The sequence below is a fragment of the Schistocerca nitens genome, chromosome 4 (assembly GCF_023898315.1).
Source record: "Schistocerca nitens isolate TAMUIC-IGC-003100 chromosome 4, iqSchNite1.1, whole genome shotgun sequence".
Taxonomy (NCBI): domain Eukaryota; kingdom Metazoa; phylum Arthropoda; class Insecta; order Orthoptera; family Acrididae; genus Schistocerca; species Schistocerca nitens.
In genome coordinates this window covers 699,441,222-699,468,729 of record NC_064617.1, presented here as the reverse complement: position 1 = coordinate 699,468,729, position 27,508 = coordinate 699,441,222, and the positions used below count along the sequence as shown (strand labels likewise).

General features: G+C 42.2%; 1 protein-coding gene across 7 annotated transcripts in view; it reads left to right on the top strand.

Moving 5' to 3' along the window:
• Positions 1-27,508, top strand: part of LOC126253003 (UDP-glucosyltransferase 2-like) — a 324,067-nt gene that overhangs the window by 147,554 nt on the left and 149,005 nt on the right. The window contains exons 1-2 of one of the 7 annotated variants that reach the window (XM_049954042.1): positions 1,332-1,425; positions 22,570-22,764. The exons of 5 other annotated variants lie outside the window; for them this stretch is intronic. In XM_049954042.1, the coding sequence (XP_049809999.1) occupies positions 22,579-22,764 (186 nt within the window). In that variant the 5' untranslated portion in view covers positions 1,332-1,425; positions 22,570-22,578. Of the gene's footprint in view, positions 1-1,331; positions 1,426-22,542; positions 22,765-27,508 lie in introns of those variants that run through there. One more of the 7 variants, XM_049954043.1, reaches the window with a different exon arrangement.

The window sequence follows — 27,508 nt, the reverse complement described above, 5'->3', positions numbered from 1 at the left end:
ATACTTGTAACTGTAAATGTGTGAACTGCCAAAGTAATTCTAATTACTTTCTTCTCGGCAATGAACAGTTTTTTCCCTAAGCGAAGAGTAACCCCCAAACATTACCCAATAAGATGCTAGTGAATAAAAATATGCAAAATACATTAATTTACTGACTTCTGTATCCCCAAAGTCAGAAATTATTCTTACAGCAAAAGCAGCTGTGCTTAAACATATTAGAAGATCTATTATGCGGTTTTTTCAGTTTAATCTTTCATCAGTATGCACAGCTAAAAGCATACAATTTTTATCCTGTTTGTTACTTATTGTTGGTGTTGTAGTTTAGCAGGTGGTGGAGTATTTTTGACAGTAGAACACCGAATGAACTGCGTTTTCTCAAGGTTTAAGGTTGGTCCATTTGTGGAAAACCATTTAGTAACTTTGGAAGAACGTCATTAACTACTTTCACTGTTGATCCTTATTTGCTCAGATTCATAACAGTTGCTGTACCATCCGCAACCAAATAGAAAGGGAAATCATTAACATACAGCATTGGAATTAGCATTATTCTCTGATCATTTGTTAAAGTTGTAAAAATCCTTTCCTTCAGTTATTTTTGCCGGCCGGTGTGGCCGTGCGGTTAAAGGCGCTTCAGTCTGGAACCGCGTGACCGCTACGGTCGCAGGTTCGAATCCTGCCTCGGGCATGGATGTGTGTGATGTCCTTAGGTTAGTTAGGTTTAATTCGTTCTAAGTTCTAGGCGACTGATGACCTCAGAAGTTGAGTCGCATAGTGCTCAGAGCCATTTGAACCATTTTTGAACCTTCAGTTATTTTTTACGAATACATATTTTTCTTTCGCAAAATTATACAGAGTGAGAAGTGGTTATTTATCGGTGAACGTCATGTGTCTAAGTAATGTATTTTATCAGCCGATGAGAGTTTCAGAGTGAACAATCTGTTTCCATCTGTTTTCGGGCTCCACATGTTGAATTGATGGGCTCCATAGCAACATGATGCAATCTCTTTCTAGAAAAAAATGTAAACTGCGATATAATGTTTCCATTCAATCAAATCTGCACATCGCTTCTTCGTATTTGGTTATTTCAACGTAAAGGTACACTTGGTTTTTCAAGAAGTAGCTCAGAATAAGAATTAAATATCTGTTGGGACAGTGACACCATGTTTCAAGTAATTCTTCGAGGAAGTCACTGTTGTCACAAAAGGCTGCTGTTGGCATGAGTCAAATGAAAGCTACAGTACGTACGTGCAAGCGGCGCCGTGATGTAACGCGCTGTCTAGATAAGTGATACTAAGAGCGGCATCTCTGTCTACACGTGCTCGCTACCTTCCCAAGCGAGTGTTGACGCTCGCAGTGAACACCACAAACGTGGACGCAGGGGACCTAGTAAGCGTGTAGCACGAGTTCGTCGATTCGAGTGAGCAGGTGAGACACCTAATTAGACTCTTACAGGTATTGTATTTTGATAGTCCCATTTGAGTTCTGCGTAAACCCTCACTAATTATTTTCTTTATTTTAAATATTCTTCGTGTAAACACAAAACTTACTAAGTTTAGATGTATAGGAGATGATTTTAACTGACTTCAAGTTTTTAAACATGGCTGCAACAGCAACTGTTGAAATTCTTCACGATTAAGGATGACAGCCAAAAACAGATGCATGATAAAAATTTATTAAAGTTTCTTGACCAAGGTTTCGGTACATATAAATATACCTTCATCAGAAATACACTCCTGGAAATGGAAAAAAGAACACATTGACACCGGTGTGTCAGACCCACCATACTTGCTCCGGACACTGCGAGAGGGCTGTACAAGCAATGATCACACGCACGGCACAGCGGACACACCAGGAACCGCGGTGTTGGCCGTCGAATGGCGCTAGCTGCGCAGCATTTGTGCACCGCCGCCGTCAGTGTCAGCCAGTTTGCCGTGGCATACGGAGCTCCATCGCAGTCTTTAACACTGGTAGCATGCCGCGACAGCGTGGACGTGAACCGTATGTGCAGTTGACGGACTTTGAGCGAGGGCGTATAGTGGGCATGCGGGAGGCCGGGTGGACGTACCGCCGAATTGCTCAACACGTGGGGCGTGAGGTCTCCACAGTACATCGATGTTGTCGCCAGTGGTCGGCGGAAGGTGCACGTGCCCGTCGACCTGGGACCGGACCGCAGCGACGCACGGATGAACGCCAAGACCGTAGGATCCTACGCAGTGCCGTAGGGGACCGCACCGCCACTTCCCAGCAAATTAGGGACACTGTTGCTCCTGGGGTATCGGCGAGGACCATTCGCAACCGTCTCCATGAAGCTGGGCTACGGTCCCGCACACCGTTAGGCCGTCTTCCGCTCACGCCCCAACATCGTGCAGCCCGCCTCCAGTGGTGTCGCGACAGGCGTGAATGGAGGGACGAATGGAGACGTGTCGTCTTCAGCGATGAGAGTCGCTTCTGCCTTGGTGCCAATGATGGTCGTATGCGTGTTTGGCGCCGTGCAGGTGAGCGCCACAATGAGGACTGCATACGACCGAGGCACACAGGGCCAATACCCGGCATCATGGTGTGGGGAGCGATCTCCTACACTGGCCGTACACCACTGGTGATCGTCGAGGGGGCACTGAATAGTGCACGGTACATCCAAACCGTCATCGAACCCATCGTTCTACCATTCCTAGACCGGCAAGGGAACTTGCTGTTCCAACAGGACAATGCACGTCCGCATGTATCCCGTGCCACCCAACGTGCTCTAGAAGGTGTAAGTCAACTACCCTGGCCAGCAAGATCTCCGGATCTGTCCCGCATTGAGCATGTTTGGGACTGGATGAAGCGTCGTCTCACGCGGTCTGCACGTCCAGCACGAACGCTGGTCCAACTGAGGCGCTAGGTGGAAATGGCATGGCAAGCCGTTCCACAGGACTACATCCAGCATCTCTACGATCGTCTCCATGGGAGAATAGCAGCCTGCATTGCTGCGAAAGGTGGATATACACTGTACTACTGCCGACATTGTGCATGCTCTGTTGCCTGTGTCTATGTGCCTGTGGTTCTGTCAGTGTGATCATGTGATGTATCTGACCCCAGGAATGTGTCAATAAAGTTTCCCCTTCCTGGGACAATGAATTCACGGTGTTCTTATTTCAATTTCCAGGAGTGTAAAAAATCCTGAACAGGAAGACACTTTCATTAGAAAAACCGTAGCATCGGAAGTGAGAAACAAAAGCTTAAGTAACAGTGAAATTACCAAAGTAATACAGGCACAAAATCTTTAGTTACTTACTGAAATTACATCATGTAATGGAGATTAATAAAACAATTTTGCCAAAGGTGTCGTCAATAATTGAGACATCTTCTCCATTAGTACAGCATGACTATGGGCACAGGGTCAAAGCGAACAGTTTAGCACCATTACTTCGCCTGTGAACTATCGAGACAAGAGTGTGAAAGCACTATGAGGGTAATAACTTTATTTCTATTCCATTTTTGGGGAACGTTTCATATAAGATAAGAAGACTTTTACAGAAACAATACGGTTACAGAGTTGCCTTTTCCGTAAATAGTAGCCTGAAACAAAGAGTAATTCATTATATTGGAGCACGAGAAGAACTCGGCACTAAGTCCGGTGTATACAAAATTACTTGTAACGACTGCCCAAACTATTACATTGGACAGACAGGTAGACCCATTAAAGTTAGGTATAAAGAACACATGTTAGGTAAAAATGGGGAAAACGTACATAATTCCACGTTTGCCGAACATCTATGGCTCTTACAGCATACGCCACGTGAACTGGACGACGTAGAGCTGCTTCATGAAGCGAAAAAAGGTTACAAACTAGACTTGCTCGAAGAATTAGAGATTTTCAAGCATCTGTCTCTGAAAGATGGTTTTGTTCTTAATGAACAGGTGCAGCTTCGAAACAAAAATTTTTTAGACAGTTTCAAACCCCTCCTTGCCTTAATGTAATATAGTCTGGCTGACTAGAAGTTAATTTTCTTGCTTGTTGATGCCGGTGAAATGCGCTTTTCCTGTCTTGTTGGGATTTTACGTATTTTTGATGTTTGTTGGTTGTGATTTTCGATGTGTATGTGTGGTTAATTGACTAGTATGTTTTTATTCACAACGACAGATGGTTTCGTTTTATTATAACATTTTGATTGTTTTCGCTAGTATGTATTAACACCGCCTACGTTACGCGAGATTCTCGCGCATTACACTAGTGCCCTCTCTCGTTAGATGTTCCATAGCGCAAGCTTTATCTGTTTGACACTAGGACACAGGTAAATTGGTTCTATATTTTCTGTTTTACATAAGTGGTTTTAAATAGCCTGATACGTTTTATTTATTATGACAGAAAGTTTGAATTAACACAACTTTTAATAATTTTTGATGCGCTTGTGTATGTATTCATTGATTTTAATATGCGTGAGGGTCTGGCACATACAAGTGCCCTCTCTCGGCGAAACCATCTGCCCTAGTGCTTTCACACTCTTGTCTCGATAGTTCACAGGCGAAGTAATGGTGCTAAACTGTTCGCTTTGACCCTGTGCCTATAGTCATGTTGTACTAATGGAGAAGATGTCTCAGTTATTGACGACGCCTTTGGCACAATTGTTTTATTAATCTCCATTACATGATGTAATTTCAGTAAGTAACTAAAGATTTTGTGCCTGTATTACTTTGGTAATTTCACTGTTACTTAAGCTTTTGTTTCTCACTTCCGATGGCCCGCCGTTCTGTAACTTGTGTGTCTTCTCCCTGTTTTTGCTCCTTGTATATTCTATGGCTGAAGAGCAGCGTAATGTGCTGCTGACAGCCTGCCTGTTGTACAGGCTTAAAATAACAATAAAGTAAAAAAAAAAGAACTTCCGATGCTATGGTTTTTCTAATGAAAGTGTCTTCCTGTTCAGGATTTTTTACTTCTAATGGAGGTATATTTATATGTACCGAAACCTTGGTCAAGAAATTTTAATAAATTTTTATCCTGCAACTGTTTTTGGCTGTCATCCTTCATCGTGAAGATTTTAACTGAATTTCTGTAACGTTCGATTCCTCGTTAATATCTAGTACACGGTGTAAAAAATACACGAGAGGTAACATTCGTGCATAGTCGGTGTTAGTTTGGTGCTGCAATCGAGATTTGGTGTCTTCTTATCAGGCTGAAGTAGTTTTGAGTTTAATAATGGTGAAAGAAGTCTCTCTGTTTGGATTGGAGGACTTAAAACGCTATAGGGTCAGCAATAAAATACTTGTGTATGGAAAGGGTTTGTCGAGGTGATAAAGTGATTCCTGGCCTTAAAAGTCAGTGGACTGTCTTCATTGTTTGCTGTTAAACGTAATTCATGTGAAATTTGTACTGAACTACAGAAGGTTTGATGCTGCTGGTGGAGCAGAATCTGCGCAGTGGTTAGAACACTGCGTAATATCAGTGTTCAGAAGGATAAAGGTGATAAACCCATATCGCGGTTAGCGGCGAGACTGCCGATACCATTTAGTTAGCTGAACTGATACTGGCGTGACGGAGGCTGACCGTGCTCTATCGTACCACGTGTACCTCCGCTGGTTGTGGCATCAATGAAATGCCAAAAATTACAGTGCCGATTCAATCTCGCGCGAGACTTTTGCGGTCGCCATCAAAGAAGACAGGAACATTTAAAACGTGTTTCTTAAATAATAGCGAGGAAATTTGGAAATCTAATTGTTGCCTGACACTTTGGTTGAACCACAAAACATCATGAAGGTGAATGAACAGAACATAATACAAATTGATGAAACGGCGGATAATATTCGGTCATAGTGTCAGTAATAAAGCCCACGCGAAATCATTGGCTAGTAAAGTGAATGCAAGAAAATTTCCGAATATGGTATCGTATGTGAGCAGGAAGCTTCATAAAACACTGTTACTTGAATTGTTTCGAAATCACGAGTGTTTTGAATCTCATCGGATTAGTCTGACGCAAAAATGAAACCAACTATAGGTGTTCTTGCTACATATGCAATGAACGCGTTTATGATATAGAAACAAACAGATACTTAGGAACGCGATCTAAATCTTCCAGTAGGCACTATTTATAGCTCCAGTGGTTGTGACAGATGGCCAGATATTTCTCTTGTTTCCATCGTACAGTTTGACTGTGGAGCAAGATATCAGGTTGTGTAGAGACCCAGATGGACGATCAGTTATTTTCTATAAATTCACTGAGTGAGACGATGAACGACAATATAAGAAACTACATTGCAAATGGAATATGTGATTTGATTGCTGATCTGATTGCTATCTTCTGTTGTAAAATTGTGTGAGTAATTGAATGTGCTAAACTAACGTTTATTATTATCTGTATTATTGTTATTACTATGTTGTTAATGAGAGTGTACCGTGTCAAAAGTGAGCTTATGTTCAATTAAGGTATTTCTATGTAAACACTGAACAAATAATCAAACCCTCTGCTCAACAGAAACTTTATTACATTTTGTATCCAGATCTAGCAACTGAATTACTCACTCTCACTCAGTGATACTTTATAATCAGCGTATGAAATATGGTCAGTCACCATCTGCACTATGTACAGGACTGAATAAAGGATCCAGTTTGATTCCAAAATCTCTCATCAGTGATAAAATGCTATATCTCCATGTACTTTAACCACTTAATACCTGAATAAATTTCTCGATGAAAGATAAAAATCAGAAACTGTGGTGCTTTAGAGCTACCCCAAACACTCAGGAGGGTGCAGCACTTGTCAGAGGCGTTGGTAGCTTCATGAAGAATCAACATATACCGTCAAAAATAGTTAACCTGCTAGTTGTTAGTACAGCGTTGTACGATGGAAATTCGCGACAGTCGGCATTACAGGGTTAAGCAAACAGCATAAAAAGTAAGAACCACGCACTTATCACGAAAGTACATTGAAATAGGTACTCCCTTCATATAATTTACTTTTGAGCTGTGACCTTTCCAGATATCAAAATTGAGAGCCTACAGAAGAGAATGCTTAAATGTAAAATTGTCTGACTTCAACGTGCTTCCATTTAAAAGACATTACTAGTATTAAGTCACATTTCGTAATTAATTGTGAAGTTTTAGTAACATGTGTATGATAAGACTGAAATAAAAATTACACACACAAAAATCCTTTGCTTCTGTAAAATATTTTTCCTAGCAGATTAATTAAATCGCATGTTTTTTTTATATTATTGACAGGTAGGAGGTTATGAAGCATTGGATTTGATAATTGCACGAATATGTATGAAAATTCTAAGCTAAATTAAGGTAGGAAGTATTAATTTCCCTCAGGCTGGTCAGTTCACGATTGAACATAGTTGAGATTTAGTTCTTATTTGTTAAGTGAAGGTCTTAGTAAGTTTGTTACAGTATTAACTGTTATAAACTGTTATTAACTGAAGTGGGACATGGGGACCAGCCCGGTATTCACCTAGCGGGATGTGGGAAACCGCCTAAAAACCACATCCTGCCTTCGTTGTTAATACGCCGGGCGGATTCGATCTGGGGCCGGCGCGAGTCCAGGAAGCAGTGAATTAGCGCTCTCGGCTACCCTGGCGGGTGATGCATGATATTCTACACTAGAAAACTGTAACTGACTAACTTACTGCACGTTTTCGTAATACTTATAACAACGAAAAACATAAAATACTTCGATAACACTTAGATCAACACGGCGGCTGCTTGATTACTACAAAAGGCATGCTGTGGTCCTGTAAGTCACAGAACTACCAATGTCTTTGGACAAGGTTCCTCACAAAGGCAACTTCTATCTCTGATAGTGGACGAATAATCGATATTTCACCAAAGAAAAACAGCAGTTTAAAGAAGCCATAAATTGTCAGTATTATTTTCAAAATAAGTATAGCTTATTTTATAACATGATGATAATTTTAACTTATCCTGACGCACAGTGGATGTTGTCATTCAATACACTTAGATAGTCTTCTACAGGTCGTACACACCATCATTCAGTATCTATATATCATAGCTTCCTGTCTGATAATGACATGTTCTGTACCCAAGGAACACGTAAAAATTCATGGTCATTTTATAAAATCCGTACGATGGTTACCTACGTCATTTTTCACTCCTGGGTTTGTGATCTGACGAAAGTCTGTTAAACATATGTACTGTATAACTGACTATTCCAAATGACTAGTTATTCACAGTTGCATTGTTGTGTAATGTTCTACACTGAAGCGCTAAAGTAACTAGCATAGGCATGCATATTCAAATACAGAGATATGTGAACAGGCAGAATACGTCGCTGCGGTCGGCAACGCCTGGCACGGTTGTTAGATAGGTTTCTACTACTACAATGGCAGGTTATCGAGATTTAAGTCAGTTTGAACGTGGTGGCGGACGAGCGATGGGACACAGCATCTCCGAGGTAGCGATGAAAGGGGATTTTCCATCACGACAAATTCACGAATGTACCGCGAGTATCAGGAATCCGGTAAAACATCAGATCTCCGACATCGCTGCGACCGGAGAAGATCCTGCAAGAACGGGACCAACGACGACTGAAGAGAATCGTTCAACGTGACTGAAGTGCAGCCTTTCCGCAAACTGCTGCAGATTTCAATGCTAGGACATCAACAACCGTCAGCGTGCGAACCATTTAACGGTTGGTTGGTTCGTTGGTTGGTTTTCGGGAAGGAGACCAGACAGCGAGGTCATCGGTCTCATCGGATTAGGGAAGGACGGGGAAGGAAGTCGGCCGTGCCCTTCGAAAGGAACCATCCCGGCAATTGCCTGGAGCGATTTAGGGAAATCACGGAAAACCTAAATCAGGATTGCCGGACGCGGGATTGAACCGTCGTCCTCCCGAATGCGAGTCCAGTGTCTAACCACTGCGCCACCTCGCTCGGTACCATTTAACGAAACATCATCGATATGGGCTTTCGGAACCGAAGGCCCACTCGTGTATCATTGATGACTGCACGACACAAAGCCTTACGCCTCGCCTGGGCTCGTCAACACCAACATTGGACTGTTGATGCTGAAAACATGTCGCCTGGTCGGACAGTCTCGTCTCAAATTGTTCGAGCGGATGGACGTGTTCGGGTATGGAAACAACCCCATGAGTAGATGGACCGTACATGTCAGCAGGGGACTCTTCAAGTTGGTGGAGGCTCTGTAATGGTGTGGTATGTGTACAGTTGAAGTGATATGGGACCCCTGATACGTCTAGATACGCCTCAGGTGACACGTACCCTAGCATCCTGTCTGATCACCTGCAACTGTTCATGCCCATTGCGAATTTCTACGGACTTGGGCAATTCCAGAAGGACAATGTGACACCCCACAAGTCCAAAATTGCTACAGAGTGGCTCTAGTAACACTCTTCTGAGTTTAAACACTTCCGCTGCTCAACAAATTCCCCAGGCATGAAGATTATTGAGCGTATCAGGGATGCCTTGCAACGTGGTGTTCAGAAGAGAGCTTCACACCCTCTTACTATTATGGATTTATGGACAGCCATGTAGGATTCATGGTGTCAGTTGCCCCCATCACTACCTCATAGATTAGTCGAGTGCATGCCACGCCTTGTTGCGGTACTTTTGCTTGTTCACGGGGGCCCTACATGTTATTAGGCAGGTTTACCATTTTCTTTGGCTCTTCAGCGTAGAAGTCACTCTTTGGTGTTAGGTAATTATACATCTTCATAGTATTAAAAATCCTAGCATAACCTTGGTTTACATGCAGTTCCATAATATAATAGTCGAGTACAATGAGTTGCTGCAATACATCAGCTCATCTTGGACAATTTACAACATAGATAACTATTAAATACATCAGACGTTACCTTCTTTAACATTAAAGACATTGGTCGAGGTGGAACACTGATTACCACAATGGACTCACGTTCGGGAGGATGACACTTCAAATCCGTATATGGCCATCCAGATTTAGATTCCTTTTATTTCCCTAAATAGTTACAGGCAAGTGCTGTTACGGTTTCTTTGCAAGGGCACAACCGTTTTCCTTTCTCATCCTTGAAACATTCTGAGGTGACGGGACGTTAAACAATAATCTTCCTTACTTTTTTTAATATTACGGATCATCTCTTCTTTAATTAGTCTCGGGAATCTGGTAGTCCATTACAGCAACCCTCTGACAGCAATGCGGTACATGCATAGCCCACATTCTTTAACGTTAGAAATAACACATGCGAGTCTGTACTCATAAACAAGTCTCAACTTGTCAGGGTACATACACATCTTAGCATAGTCCCCTTGATGTCACATTCATGCAACGAGATAGGAGGGGAAGGTATTAGAGAGGGCAGAATGCATGTGATGCAAGGAAGTCTGTGTTAAAATGTGCACAAATGCTTGGCAAGAGCTTGGGTAAGTCGAGAACGAGTTCAAACTATCACGTACCCTAGAAGCTCTCTGATTGACGTGTTTCCACGAAAGTGCATGGCTTGTGACTGGTTAGAGGAGGGGAAGGGGAGGGGAGGTTTGAGGGTATAAGAAGCGAGGAAATGGGGACATGACGTCATAATGCGCTTATCCCTGCCCAGGATGTAATCAACCGAAGCTCAAAAGTAGATTTGATCCCAAATATCCATAGTATTCGTACTGAGAACCTTATGTAACTATGCAATCAATGTACTTTGAAACTGTAACATTACCTGAAAGAATTTTCAACTCCTTTAAAAATACGAAGTCTTGCTGAAAAGAAATTCCTCCGATTTTCTTATGTGAAAACTCCTAAACCTTTTTAAATAAAAGAAATTTTATTAACTTTCTAAATCTCTATTGCTCATGGTCACATATTTGCAGACCTCTGCCACTAGAGAGCTGCAAATTGTAGCGTGCAACATGTGGCATAAAGCATGTGACATGTATGAAGGGTAACTAAGTCAGAGCGTAAGAAACAGCATGCTGTAATGGAGTTTTGAATTCGAAGACTTTATCCACTCCTGGCGATCCTCTCCTTCAACATGAAAACGCTGGATCATACACAAGTGCTACGACATGCAACAACCCAACGCCTTCGTTCAACATCGTCAATCATCCTCCATGCATTTCCGAATCGACGCCATCTGATTTTCATGTGTTTCAACTTAAACTATACTTTCGAGGACTTCAATTTTATATGAAGCGTCGCAAACAGAGATGAGGCTGTGGCTCTGTCAAGGAAGTCGAACACTCTACAGAGACGGTATCAACATAATGGTCTCTAGGTGGGAGAAATGTGTTCATCGCTAGAGTATCTATGTTGAGAAATAAACGTGTAGACATTAAAATTAAAGTTGTTGAATGTTAATAACGTTTTGTTTGAAAACTTTTAAGAGTTTTCACATAAGAAATCGAGGCATTACTTTACAGCACGCCCTTGTACGTTATGTTAAGTGTAAGTCCTACACAGTGTCCCAGTAATCGAGGTCAAATCCGAGTGTCTCTGGGCATGTTTACTTTAGTGTGCCATTAAATCAAGGTCAAATCTAAGTGTCTTTGGGCATGTTTCTTTTTTTGAACAAAAAATTAAATAGACTCCTTAAATATCCTCAATGATCCCTTTTTACAGAGTTTCTCTCTTTGTGCTTCATAACTTAGATGAGCTGAATTAAATATCCCAGTCAATGTTATCTAGGACTTGTTTCACCCCAAACAAAGAAAACCTTATTGCTAAAAAAAGGAAAATGGTCGTGTTGTAATTTGGTACAGTTAAAAGAATGAACACAAAAAAGTCACATTTCCATGTCAGTCCCGTCATGGACAACAGTTTCTTGTGTGAACCCCTGGTAGAGTTCACTTTCATCACAGCTCTATCTTTATGCAGCAACAACAGAGCTCGCATGGTAGCGTTGTGCATGTACTGACTGAAGGCTACTAAACACTTAATTCATGGCGTAGACTTATAACAGAAGTGTGGCGTGTTACAAACACTCTGTTAATGGTCCTAATTCTCTGCAAATAGCGACTGCTAAATCGGAAATTAGCCTTACGGGTACTGTACTGAGGTGGCCGCGAGTTCTAAACTCAGCTGAGTAACTGATGGTTTGGAACTATGGAGTATCTGTAGTGTGTCGTGTTTTGGTGTCTGTCGGCAGAGCGATTTCCATGTTGAACAGTTCAAAGTGGAAGCAGTGTAGTCTGTGTTTGGTAGTGATCCCTACGTCAGCTGCCTCATCATCAGAATACGTATACAACACTTTGGAGTGGTGTGGAAGCAAGAAAGATCCAGGTTTGTGAGTGGCATGTGGAGCACCAGAGGAATGGTTGTGCCTGTGTCCAGGCGGCTTATCGCAGTACTTGTTATGTAACTCACTCTTGGTAGACGACATCCCTCTCCTGTGGGTGGGCAGGGAGAGAGGGCGAAGCTATTGAAGCCAGATGGCTTCATCAGCGTCCTGCGTCCTGGCTTGCGTGCCTGTGTAATTGGCGTGTTGGTTTGTTACTCTATAGTATTCATCTGGGGTGCCATGGGAAACCAAGAATATCACCGAGAGGACGTGGCTGGTCAAGTGTTCGCCATTTTGACGTCCATACGCCAGTCTGACGTGGAAGGCGTGATGTCTACTTTCGTTGGTTCGTCGCAGGCTAGATGCTGCGGGGGCCCGCTGATGGAAGCACTGGCAGGGAAGGCTGCTGGTTCCATGGAAAGGTCCCTTAATCGGGTCGCTGTATGTAGGAGTAGATCTTGTGATTCAGTAAAAGAAAACAGGAGTTCTGCCTGTATGCAAGCGAGTTTGGTGTGACCTGATTTGATCTTTGTGGCACATAATGATTCCGTGAGAACATTGCATCTTAAACATAAGAACGCCGAACTGCTCTTTGACTATACCAAGTATGCATGTATTTTTCCGATGCTTGTACACTGAAAGGAATACCAGATCATAGAGCTGAAAAAAAAATTATTTTGACTGTTGTGAAGGCTTGGCAAGTGGATGAAAGTCTGGATTAAAATTGACGTTGAAGTTCAGTGCGGATGTCAGTGGAGTTCCTCGAGTGGAGATGGTGCATCATGTGGAGTGGCTCTGTACTGTGATAATAAGATCGATAAAGCACTGTGCTGCTCCAGAAATAAGTACAGCAATGGATTTGGGAATTTTTTGTAAACTTCGTGTAGCTATTGCTGGAAGCCAGTAGTTAAGGGACTGGCACATGGACGGCAGGCGCGGACGATGATGATATTTTGCAAACGATTCTGCGAGATAGGTTGCGACATCGCTCGCATGCTAGAACGGACGGGCCAGAGGGCATCGTATACAGATGTGAAGTAGTCAGGGCAGCACAGGGCGCTGACGTGGTTTGAAGAACCCACACGCTGCATTTACAAAAGCGTCCAGTGACCTGTGTTAGGGGGCCGAAGCGGGCTGAGGAAAGCTGACTTTGTAATTATGAAAGAGCACTCGACTTTTCGCCTCCACAGGAACTACATCAGAGGTGTAGGGGAAAGACTTATAAATAAGCGACCCCAAGGGCTCAAATCAGGCAGTCGTGTCACCATTTTGTCCGCCACAAATAAAAATTTGGAGAAAGCACCCATGACGACGAGCAAGTAGCATCTGAGAAACTGTCCCGCAAAATCAGTATGTGGACTCGATCGTGCTTCTGATGCCTGAAGCCACGGAAAGTATTGTCGAGGCGGCGCTCACATTTTTTTTTGACATGTAGCCTACATCATTTAATATCTTTGTTAGTATTTTTCCAGTTGTAATTCGGTCTGACGAATCGTTTGTTATTGACTAAGCCCGAATGGTACTGCTGTAGCATCTACATTACCTTTGAGTTAAGCACTGCAGCGATAATTACTCGTGTCTTGCCTGAGTTTGAACGTATCTTAATGACAACCCTAGTATACTGTAGGTGCATCCCTCATATTTTTGTAAGATTTAGTCTCTCGTTGATTAAGAATTTTCTTATGATTAGGCCACTCAGTTTGTTCAAATGTGTGTGAAATCTTATGGGACTTAACTGCTAAGGTCATCAGTCCCTACGCTTACACACTACTTAACCTAAATTATCCTAAGGACAAACACATACACCCATGCCAGAGGGAGGACTCGAACCTCCGCCGGGACCAGCCGAACAGTCCATGACTGCAGCGCCTTAGACCGCTCGGCTACCACTCAGTTTGAAAATACTGTTTGGTCCTAGACAAAGCAGGACCTTTAGGGACAAGTTGAGCAGTTAAATTGGAGTTTTTCTGTTCTCGTCTGATTGCAAATCAATAAAAGAAATTGGTGGCTTGCAAAATTTCAACTTCAGCGTTAATGACAGCTTTGGAACGTCTGATACCACTTGTTGCTTTGCAAACAATGTCATCATACTTCTGAAACAGCTGATTCAACTTTCCACTAGAAATGACAGTTTGACTTTGATTTGCTCCCTCGTGAGTAGAGAAACCGAAAGCATTAACGAGGTTCAGTTTTGTGTCGTAAATTGTTTACTGTTGTACATTGTCCTTTCACTGGAGTCTCCAGATAGCTGTAACCCAACTGCGAACTTTTACAGTTTCGTAACTTTGGCATTCGTAACTTTCAGTACGCATGCAGCTTAACAACTGAAACAGACGACATTATGTCAGTTTCAGAACTTGTCGTTACTACGTTCATTCTAACAGGTACAGTTCAAAACTTTATGAGCAGCAAATGTGCCATTCACGTGACGTTTCGTTCATGAAAGCTCTCAAATTTTCCACATGATCTTTATAAACAGTAGTTGATTTTTTACAATTAACCATTGCCGTACGCTTGAGGGTCTGCTGCTTTTGTCGGTTGTGTTTCATTTTGCTCACATCAGCGAAATACACGGTCTTCCTTTTAGTAATTACAGCATCTCATTTGTGGCTTACGGCACATCGCGAACAGGATTCTTATTTAGGATGTCTAAAATTATTTTTACTGTAGTGTGTGAGGCCTGTGTTTTCCGGATCTGACCCTGCAGGTTGCTTGGCCGTGCCAGCTGTTCACACATAATGAGTAGTTAACACAGTCGCACTTTACTGCTTCAGCAGATACGTGCATTTGTCCCATGCCCAAATAAATGACAAGCAATCTTGTAAAGATGGGTTGGTTGGACTAAACCGGTCCTTCTTTAATTTATTTTCAGGGCAGTGCATGATAAGCACGTCGCGAATAAGAGATTCTGCATAAGATATCTTACATTGACCCCTTTTACAATGAAATTTACGTTCCCATGCCAGTCCCTGTAATTGAGGACTAGTCCCTCTAATTATAAGTTTGATCTGACTTCTCGAAACATTGGAAAAATCAGTGTCTGGCAGCAGCAACATGAACCTGCGAGTCAAAATATTTCGTAAACACTTCTTGAAGATCAGAATTAGAGAGGGTCACTAGTTCACACATCAGCGACAATTTCTGAAGAGGTGGACATACAGTGGGGCCTACATACGCTAAAGAAAGGACTGCCGTTGTAAGTCACCAGTTATCTGATGCCTTAGGTAATGCTGCTCCAGAAGGTGCATATGGTTGTTCCTTTTCGATCGAATGCCGAAAAGGTTATTACGGCATCTTTAATGATACCGGTTGTTGAGCGTCGTTCTTGCTTCCTTCAAGTTTGATCATGTGCGACATCGTGAACTCCTCGGTTGCTGAGAGTTATTGCAGTGAATTTAGTACGGTCTGAAGGAGGGAATCCTGTTGGGTCTTATCTGAAATAATATGCTGTCACAAAATCAATGAAAATAATCATGCACTTCAAAAGACAAAAATAAAAATTTTGTCCTGCTTAGTTTTTATTTGTATTTTTCTCCAGTACTGCTTCTGTTAACTTGCCCCTCCCCCCTCCTCACCCCCACACACACTGTTTAAGAGAATGGCTTAGGTTTGCATTTACGATATTCGTAATCAACGATTTCGAATTTTTCGCATCGCCGAAAGTTGACAATTGGCGAAAAGCGTGAACAATTACCAAAGTGCTTTCTCGTCGCCAAAATGTTTACTGGCTAAAATCGTTATCAATTTTTAAAGCTTTTCCTTGTCCTCCAAATGCTGTGTACGTAGTAAGTGAACGCTACGATTAATTTAGCCCACACATGCAATGTAGCAAAAAAGTGTTTCCCTGCTATAGTTCCTTAAACGTGGCTGACAACATGCTTGCAAATTAAACACTTGTTTCACAGGGCGTCACTATAACAGAAATGTGGCAGCACAATAAAAAGCAATGGCTAACCTTTATTAAGAGTATGTCGCAATATGGTACTTAAATTTGGTACAGTTTGCTTAATGGCATTTGATGTAGTGTACCTAAAACAATGATATCTGAGCAATTCTGTTGTCCCTTGTCTGTCTACGGTATTGTCACCATAGCTGATAGGTATGTTGCAGCCACTCTGTTAAGAGAGAAATGAGAATTCCACTGTTGAATGCAAAGGGGAGAGCAGACACGAGGAAAGAGCATACTGGAGGACTTTATGAGGGGAAGTGAAAAGAGTCTACTGGGGCACATTTGAATGTGGCACCTGAATAAGACTTCATAAACAATGAACGTCTCTGATAGGCTGGATAATGCGGATAGCTGACTGTGCACCACCGCATTATCGAGCCATCAGAGACGTTCATCGTTTGTGAAATCATATTCGGGTGCCACATTCAAATGTGCCCCAGCAGACTCCTTTCAGGAGGAATTGTCTGATGAGGTGATGGAATAAGAAACAGGAGTGGATGGGAAGAGACTGAGGGATTGAGGGTCCAGTATTTGAATCTAAATTGAAAAGAGATTTGGACGCTTCAAGATCAAATAAGACAGAAGGGATGGGCGACAGTCCATCGGATTTTCTAAAATCAATGGGGGAAGTGTAAACGAATCGACTACTCATGTTGGTGTGTAGAATGTGTGACACTGGTAACATACCATCAGACTTTCGGGAAAACAATGATCCACGTAACTGCAAAGACTGCAACAGCTGATTAGTGCGAGAGTTATGAGACAGTCAGCATAACAGTTGATGTGTTCAAGTTGCTGACAAGAATAATATACAGAGAAACGGAAAAGAAAATTGAGGATGTCCCACATGACGATCAGTTTTGCTTTAGGGAAGGTAAAGGCACCAGAGAGGCAGTTCTGACGTTGTATTTGACAACGGAAGCAAGACTGAACGAAAGTCAAGACACGTTCATAGGAAAAAGCTTTCGGAAATGTCAAACGGTGCGATATGTTCGAAATTTTGAGAAAAATGTGGGTAGGCTGACATGAACTTAGTGAGGTTGAAGAGTACAGTTTGGATTAAAGTATCCGTAGGCGACAAGGTAGTGGGACTTTGCTTTAAGAATTTACATACACCCATTATTTTATTGAGTGTCAAATACTTGCGTACGTTGTTGCTTGAAAAACATAACTCCATAAAAGAACAAGTAATTAGCCAGAAATCTTTAAGACAGAACTGATATTGGTACTCAGAAAATTTCTAATCTAATGACAAACCGTTAAGACAGTTGCAAATAAAATTATTTCAAATTTAAAGGCATGGAAATTCGATAAAAGTTTTGTACACAATTGATAATACCCTAACAAATTTTAAGTTAAAGAGTACGTGGACTTACTAAAATCTTTCCGCAAAATGAGAAAAGAAATAAAAGATGACGAAGCTAGTAAGTTGTCTAAATTCATTAAAGCACACCTGACAATTTAACGAAGGCACTGTCCAAAATATTCAGGTATACCTTTAATGATATGGCCACACTAAGATAGAAAACTTACGGACACGACGTTACTGTAATAATCTTTGAGAAAGACGCAGCGGCGGCAGTTGCTCGTGAAGGCGGGGTACCACGCCCAACCTTCGTAATCAGCCCGCAAGTAAAACATGCCGGTGAGCCACATCCTGCGCTGGGACGCCTTACGATACACAATATACAATTCAGCCTCCGTAACAGAAAAAGAAAAAACACAGTAAGCTTGAAGGTCATGATAAAGTAATCATATACACCGAAAATCTTCCTGTACCGTGCCTCACAAGAACTGCGACATAAATAACAAAACTGATTTAGTTTTAGTCGCTGTAGGAAAATAAAAGCGCCCAATTTAATACTGAACCAAATTACTGGTGCAGTAATCGACTTAACGCTCATGAGACTGGCAATCAGTCAGTAGAACAGAACCTTATGGACGAAATCTGAATTTTTACTTTTCTTATGCGGATTTGAAACTGAGTGACGATCGTGAATCTCACACAAATGTTCTAGACCCAGTCTGCGCAACGCCAAGTGAATTGGCCATGTTGACAGTCGAAGTCACAGATGGAGACAACGTTGTCTTTGGAGGGAACAGAAAAAGCCGGTAGGTGCTCACCAATTACAGATCCGCACGACGGCCGCTAGGATCACGGTCCTCGGGTAGATGCGGCGATATCGCGCCGCACCACGCCCTCCCTCTTCCAGACGCAGGTCTTAGTGTTCTGCGGCGTACGGCCTCGTTCACGGCGACAACGGCTCTGGCCTTCCTCGGCTGGTGCCCCCGGGTGCCCCCAGCTCCCGCCGCTCTGGCCCGGCGAGGGTCACGTTCGGCGTCCCCGCCGGCATCCACGTATCAGCAGCGCGCGCTCTGACCAGTCGGCAGCTGTCAGAATCAACTACTCCCGGATTGCGCACGGCTTAAGGGGGGTAGGACGTCAAATGGGCCGACTTGAAACAGGAGAGGCACCACAGGAATTTTATTTTACAAATAAATTCATATAACTTTGTCAGCATGACCAGGAAGGATTCAGGATTCACACTCATAGCAGTGGAAGTGCAAAAACATAACAAAGTAAATTTTTCTTTAGATATGAAATTTGATCATTTTTTCACTTACTGTTGGCTGCATTTGTTGCTATAGGTACATTTTTCTTCACAAGTAAGAGAGATTCTTTGATGAATTTTGCACAGCAAACAAACCATACTTACAGGTGTATGAAACTCTACAATTTTCCAAATCTATTAAAAACTGTCGTAAAAACTGAGATAATTAACTACAAAATTTGATTTTTTTCCAAACATAATGTTTACAACGTAACAGCACATTCATTTTTTCATAAATTAAATAGATTCTAGAGTTTCAGACACCTGTAAGTATGGTTTGCATGCTGTGCAAAATTCATCTAACAGTCTCTCTTACATATGAAGAAAAGTGTACCTATAGCAACAAATGCAGCCAATAGTAAGTGAAAAAATGATGAAATTTCACATGTAAAAAAATTATTTTGCTATGTTTTTGAACTTCCGCTGCTATGAGTGTGAATCCTGAATCCCTCCTGGTCATGCTGGCAACGTTTTATGAATTTATTGCAAAAGTATAGAGAGTGGAAATTAAAATGTCCTGTGGTGCCTTTCCTGCTCCAAATCGGCCCCTTTGACGTCCTACCCCCCTTAATAAGTGGGCTCTATATTCCCTTGCGCGCCCTCTCACCACGGCAAGCTGTGCCGCGGGTCTCAGCGATCCTGACGATCGATAAATCAAAAAAGGAACACAGGAAAAGACCGGTAATATATTGCGTGTACAAGAACGAAGAGGGAACAGTAAGCCTAAATACCAAGAATGCGGTGCTTGGATTAAAAGGTGTGTAAGGCAGGGCTGCAGTCTTTCGCCCCTGGTGTTCAATACATACATCGAAGAAGCAGTGCCGGCCGTGGTGGCCTAGCGGTTCTAGGCGCTCAGTCCGGAACCGCGCGACTGCTCCGGTCGCAGGTTCGAATCCTGCCTCGGGCATGGATGTGTGTGATCTCCTTAGATTAGTTAGGTTTAAGTAGTTCTAAGTTCTAGGGGACTGATGACCACAGCTGTTAAGTCACATAGTGCTCAGAGCCATTTGAACCATTTGAATCAGTGACGGAAATAAAATAATTATTCAGCAGTGGGATCAGTATTCAAGGTGAAAGCGAAAGAGAAGAACAATTACAAGATATGTTGAATACAATGGACAGTTTAACGAGTATAGAATACGTACTGAGAGTAAATCACAGAAAGATGAAGATAAAGAGAAGTAGCAGAAATGAAAACAGAGCAACTTAACACAAAATTGGCGATCATTAAGTAAAGATATTGTACATTGAATGGTAGTGAAAGGTGGTCTCTGGGAAATCCAGAGCAGAAAAGAATCAAAGCATTTGAGATATGGTGCTGCAGACTAATGTTGAAAATTAGGTGAACTGATAAGTTAAGTAATGAGGAGCTTCTCCGCAGAATCGTCGAGGAAAGGAATATATGATGAGAACATATGAGAATATGAGAATATATGATGACAGGACATCTGTTAAGACATCGGGGAATGGCGCTAGAGAAAGCTTTTGACGGTAAAAACTGTAGATAAAGACGTAGATTGGAACACATTCAGCAAATAATCAAGGATTTATTATTTGGAAAGGTTGGTACTGGAAATGAATTCGTGGCGGTTAGCATCAAACCAGTCACAAGACAGATGACTAAAAAATATTTGCTTCCTTCGTTAGTTAAATTCAATAGCTATTGCGTTATAAAGGGCTATCTAGTAGGTCATGTCTTCTTACCTTATACATTGTATGATGCCTTCAATATTTCATCTCTGAAAGCTGTCCGCTAGACTTCTATTGTGTTCCTTTCCTGTGTGTGCGTCAGTCGTTGCCTTACTTTGAAACTTTCAGCAACCTCTGATTCATTTAATTTATCCATGTCCCAACTCTTACCGTTATACGCTTTATCCCATTTAATTTGCAAATCATTACAAATAAATTATGATCAGAGTCCACATCTGCCCCTGAGAATATCTTACTTTTTAAAATCTGGTTCAGAAATATCTGTCTTCTATCTGAAACTAACGGTGTCTCCAAACTTCTTCCAAATATATGGCCACCTTCCATGACTCTCAAACCGAGTGTTACGGATGATCGAATTATGGTGTGAGCAAAATTCTACAAGACAGCTTTCTTTTTCATTCCTTCCTTTATTCAATGCAGTCTGGGGTATGTTCAAACGTGATAACTCCTTTATGTCATTATTTCACGTTTGAACATTATAACACTCCCAGTTGAATTTTGATTGTAAAAATCATAAATATTCTAGCAGCCTAAACTTCGGCTTTCCTGGCCATGACCTAATGTTTAATGCAGGTTGGTTTTGGCATGGAAGATGTTACAGTGCGTTTTGATTAACAACATTATACTCAAGGAAACGTGTGCTTCATAATCAAGGTCAGTGTAGGTTTGCACCAAGTAAATTAAGATATTCACGGTAATGGCAGAAAGTCACCACCATCATCTTATACATTTACTCACGTCTAATCCCAGCACAGATCCAACCCTTCACGTTGTTATAACAACGTGCACATGTGGTCACACCTCAATCCATTGGTCGGTGCAGATGACATGAACATGTGTAACTAGCTTTCCATATTTTGTATTCATTTTTGGTAAATACAAATACTTTTTGTCAGTAATTGATATAATTAACAACTCAAGAAAATGTAGTGGAGAATTACAAAAGATTAGACAAAGTACTTAGTTTAGGAACAAGCAATAAGATTATATAGAATACGTTTGATAATAAGTTCCCTCTGACTCCTTCAGTGAATTGTCTCTACAGAAGTTTTGTACAAAAAGCTACAATTCATCTTCATAAAATGGTCACTCGCGACGTACGAAACACAAGACCCGTCTATTATTCCACTGTATACCTCGAATAATATCGTTCCTGCCTATAGTTTTTGGTTTTCAAGATTACATCGTATTACACTAACTAAGATTTACAACTCATTGCTGTTGAATCTGAAGGGGAAGTCGTAGTCTTGACAGCCAAGATATAACACCCGCCTTTAAATTTTGATAGTTAAAATGTGGAATATCCTAGGAGCCTAACCCTTGATCTTTTCGACGGTGACCTTGTAGTTAAGGAGAATTAGTTTTGGCATGGGACTAGCTGCGAGTTTTGGTTGCTTTACAATATTATACTCAAGAAAATACAAGTTTGACAGTAAGCAAGATCATGGTAATTTTGGACTATGTAAACCAATATGTTCTCACTGAACACACATCACATATCACATTCGTCTAACACGTTTACTCACATCTGAGCTCAACACAGGTGCAACAGATCAAAATATCGTCAAACATTGTTGTACTAAGGTGCACATGTAACCCACACTGTAATACATTGGTTAGCACAGTTTGCGTGAACGTGTATAAATGGCACTCCATATCATTCAGTTTTTGGTAAAAACAAATACAAATTGGTACAATTAACAATTTAATAATGGCCAACCGATGATGATAGGGACAAACCAGCCGATATTACTTCCAATCTATGACCACCTGCCTGGTATCACAACAACAACTTGCTCCTCATTTAGTGACCACAGTCTCATTGACCTTGCACTCTCAGCACTCGACAGTCGATTCTTTGCCTCCTTGTGACCTCTGTGAGCGAATGGTTATCTCTCTGGGGGAGTCCCTAAAAACAACAAATCTTATTACTTGAGACTGGATTCCATTAGGAAGATTACACATCACGACACATACCATCTATACCGCTAGCATTTGACCTGTATGGATTTTTAGCGAATTTCTTATATTTTGTTACGTGAACTTATTACTTTTTTGTCATTGTTGATGTACGAAGTGCTTTCTTCTCCGCCACCACTGGCAGCTGGCGAATATGAGGACAACGTTGCTGCTGACAGCCATCTGCCTGCTGGCGCTGGGTGACAGGTGTCTGGGGGCCAGGATCCTGGCAGCGGTGCCGACCCCCTCCTTCAGCCACCAGCTGCCACTGAGGACGGTGCTGCTGGAATTGGCCAGGCAGGGCCACCAGGTCACCTTCATCACCACCCATCCCCTTCAGGTAGGCCAGCCAGCACGCTCCACTTTCATTTTTTTTTTTTGGTTATCAGTCTACTGACTGGTTTGATGCGGCCCGCCACGAATTCCTTTCCTGTGCTAACCTCTTCATCTCAGAGTAACACTTGCAACCTACATCCTCAATTATTTGCTTGACGTATTCCAATCTCTGTCTTCCTCTACAGTTTTTGCCCTCTACAGCTCCCTCTTGTACCATGGAAGTCATTCCCTCATGTCTTAGCAGATGTCCTATCATCCTGTCCCTTCTCCTCATCAGTGTTTTCCACATATTCCTTTCCTCTCCGATTCTGCGTAGAACCTACTCATTCCTTACCTTATCAGTCCACCTAATTTTCAACATTCGTCTATAGCACCACATCTCAAATGCTTCGATTCTCTTCTGTTCCGGTTTTCCCACAGTCCATGTTTCACTACCATACAATGCTGTACTCCAGATGTACATCCTCAGAAATTTCTTCCTCAAATTAAGGCCGGTATTTGATATTAGTAGACTTCTCTTGGCCAGAAATGCCTTTTTTGCCATAGCGAGTCTGCTTTTGATGTCCTCCTTGCTCCGTCCGTCATTGGTTATTTTATTGCCTAGGTAGCAGAATTCCTTAACTTCACTGACTTCGTGACCATCAATCCTGATGTTAATTTTCTCGCTGTTCTCATTTCTACTACTTCTAATTACCTTCGTCTTTCTCCGATTTACTCTCAAACCATACTGTGTACTCATTAGACTGTTCATTCCGTTCAGCAGATCATTTAATTCTTCTTCACTTTCACTCAGGATAGCAATGTCATCAGCGAATCGTATCATTGATATCCTTTCACCTTGTATTTTAATTCCACTCCTGAACCTTTCTTTTATTGCCATCATTGCTTCCTCGATGTACAGATTGAAGAGTAGGGGCGAAAGGCTACAGCCTTGTCTTACACCCTTCTTAATACGAGCACTTCGTTCTTGATCGTCCACTCTTATTATTCCCTCTTGGTTGTTGTACATATTGTATATGACCCGTCTCTCCCTATAGCTTACCCCTACTTTTTTCAGAATCTCGAACAGCTTGCACCATTTTATATTGTCGAACGCTTTTTCCAGGTCGACAAATCCTATGAAAGTGTCTTCATTTTTCTTTAGCCTTGCTTCCATTATTAGCCGTAACGTCAGAATTGCCTCTCTCGTCCCTTTACTTTTCCTAAAGCCAAACTGATCGTCACCTAGCGCATTCTCAATTTTCTTTTCCATTCTTCTGTATATTATTGTTATAAGCAGCTTCGATGCATGAGCTGTTAAGCTGATTGTACGATAATTCACGCACTTGTTAGCTCTTGGCGTCTTCGGAATTGTGTGGATGATGCTTTTCCGAAAGTCAGATGGTATATCGCCAGACTCATATATCCTACACACCAACGTGAATAGTCGTTTTGTTGCCACTTCCCCCAATGATTTTAGAAATTCTGATGGAACGTTATCTATCCCTTCTGCCTTATTTGACCATAAGTCCTCCAAAGCTCTTTTAAATTCCGATTATAATACTGGATCCCCTATCTCTTCTAAATCGACTCCTGTTTCTTCTTCTATCACATCAGACAAATCTTCACCCTCATAGAGGCTTTTAATGTATTCTTTCCACCTATCTGCTCTCTCCTCTGCATTTAACAGTGGAATTCCCGTTGCACTCTTAATGTTACCACCGTTGCTTTTAATGTCACCAAAGGTTGTTTTGGCTTTCCTGTATGCTGAGTCTGTCCTTCCGACAATCATATCTTTTTCGATGTCTTCACATTTTTCCTGCAGCCATTTCGTCTTAGCTTCCCTGCACTTCCTATTTATTTCATTTCTCAGCGACTTGTATTTCTGTATTCCTGATTTTCCCGGAACATGTTTGTACTTCCTCCTTTCATCCATCAACTGAAGTATTTCTTCTGTTACCCATGGTTTCTTCGCAGCTACCTTCTTTTACCTATGTTTTCCTTCCCAACTTCTGTGATGGCCCTTTTTAGAGATGTCCATTCATCTTCAACTGTACTGCCTACTGCGCTATTCATTATTGCTGTATCTATAGCGTTAGAGAACTTCAAACGTATCTCGTCATTCCTTAGTACTTCCGTATCCCACTTCTTTGCGTATTGATTCTTCCTGACTAATGTCTTGAACTTCAGCCTACTCTTCATCACTACTATATTGTGATCTGAGTCTATATCTGCTCCTGGGTACGCCTTACAATCCAGTATCTGATTTCGGAATCTCTGTCTGACCATGATGTAATCTAATTGAAATCTTCCCGTATCTCCCGGCCTTTTCCAAGTATACTTCCTCCTTTTGTGATTCTTGAACAGGGTATTCGCTATTACTAGCTGAAACTTGTTACAGAACTCAGTCTTTCTCCTCTTTCATTCCTTGTCCCAAGCCCATAATCTCCTGTAACCTTTTCTTCTACTCCTTCCCCTACAACTGCATTCCAGTCGCCCATGACTATTAGATTTTCGTCCCTCTTTACATACTGCATTACCTTTTCAATATCCTCACACACTTTCCCTATCTGTTCATCTTCAGCTTGCGACGTCGGCATGTATACCTGAACTATCATTGTCGGTGTTGGTCTGCTGTGGATTCTGATTAGAACAACCCGGTCACTGAACTGTTCACAGTAACACACCCTCTGCCCTACCTTCCTATTCATAACGAATCCTACACCTGTTATACCATTTTCTGCTGCTGTTGATATTACCCGATACTCATCTGACCAGAAATCCTTGTCTTCCTTCCACTTCACTTCACTGACCCCTACTATATCTAGATTGAGCCTTTGCATTTCCCTTTTCAGATTTTCTAGTTTCCCTCCCACGTCCAATCTTCTGACATTCCACGCCCCGACTCGTAGAACGTTATCATTTCGTTGATTATTCAATCTTTTTCTCATGGCAACCTCCCCCTTGGCAGTCCCCTCCCGGAGATCCGAATAGGTGACTATTCCGGAATCTTTTGCCAATGAAGAGATCATCATGACACTTGAATTACAGGCCATATGTCCTGTGGATACACGTTACGTGTCTTTAATGCAGTGGTTTCCATTGCCTTCTGCATCCTCATGTCGTTGATCATTGCTGATTCTTCCGCCTTTAGGGGCAATTTCCCACCCCTAGGACAAGAGAGTGCCCTGAACCTCTATCCGCTCCTCCGCCCTCTTTGACAAGGCCGTTGGCAGAATGAGGCTGACTTCTTTCATTCTTATTAACATTCAAGACTTTCTCAATCGGTGGGTGGGAAAACGTCAAATATGCTGTCACAGGATGGTACGAACTCGAATTTGATTAATTTGAGGCGCCCTGGAACCGATTAAGAGATATTCAGCGTGCCTGATGCTGTGATGAACGAAATTCAACTGATAAAGGAATGCTAGCTGTCCATTTGTATTGTATTATATTAGTCATGCAGTTGTTGTTAGAAATGTTTACTTTAACCGAAAATTACCAAATCATCTACTCTGGACAATTTGAAACATTACGAAACTTGACCAAAGAATGTTATAATTTCAATTATACACTACTGTTAGTAAAACGTGAAACACACAGAACCAATGGTGTGGAACACTTCACGATATGAGCACGTTTATAACAGTGCACGTAGGCTCAACAGCCTCTCTTTTACGTGACTGGACAGATCATTGTTACCCTACGCTCAGTCGGTGTTGAGCCTTCTTACAAAGTAGAAACGTGTAACCAATTGCCACTATGCCTCATCGATATCACAAGGAGGACTATCAGTTCGAGAGTGCCATCGAACATGGCAGAATGGTTCATCTCTGAGAGGTGGGCCTGTAGTTACGTGACACTTAGTCTCGTACGAGGCACAGATCTTCAACAGTGAGGTGTATATGGAACCAGTGGAGAGAAGCAGTCCGCAAGCAGCACCGACGAGATACTGGTCGACAAAATGTGACCACAGAGCGAGATGACCTCCACCTTGTCCGCTTGACCGTAATGCACAGAACAGAACGCAGAGTTGGCGTGACGTTGGAACATTGCAGTGGGTCTAGAGATGTCTGCTGTCTTCTGCAGGCTGTACTGGTGGCATGCATGTCATTTCATCGACTTCCATTGACAAGAGCCATCAACGCTGCAGACAGCAATGGGCATTTGAAGGCTGACTCGGACGTGCTGAGTGGCAAAATGTAGTGTTTTCGGAAGAGTCCCGCTTCAACGTTTCCTACAGTGATGGCTGCATACGCGTTTGACACCTCCATGGTGAACACCATCGGGTAGATTGTACTCTTGAACGGCATAACGGACAAACGACAAGTGTGATAGTTTGGGGCGCCATTGCCTGTAACATGTAATCTTGCCACCTACGTCTTGCAGGCAATCTGAAGAGCTAGCAGTGTATCAAGGATGCCTTGCAGCCGAGACAATGCCCCTCCTGTAGACCCCGTTGCACATGCCATATTTCAGGAGGACAACGCCTGGTCAAATGTGGATAGGGATGTGCAAGCCTCCTTCGAAGAACGACGGATACCACTGCTTCCCTGGCCTGGCCTATTCGCCTGACATGTCGACTATCTATCACATCTGGGTTATGGCAGGTCGGTGACAAATTTTTTCAGGTGCCCTGCAACAACACTTCATGCTTTGTAGACGCACCTACAAACTGCTTGGGAGAGTATTACCCAACAGAAAATTTAGGCGCTCTTTGATTTGATGGCATAACGTCTAGCAGCTCTAATGCCAGCATGTTGTGGTGC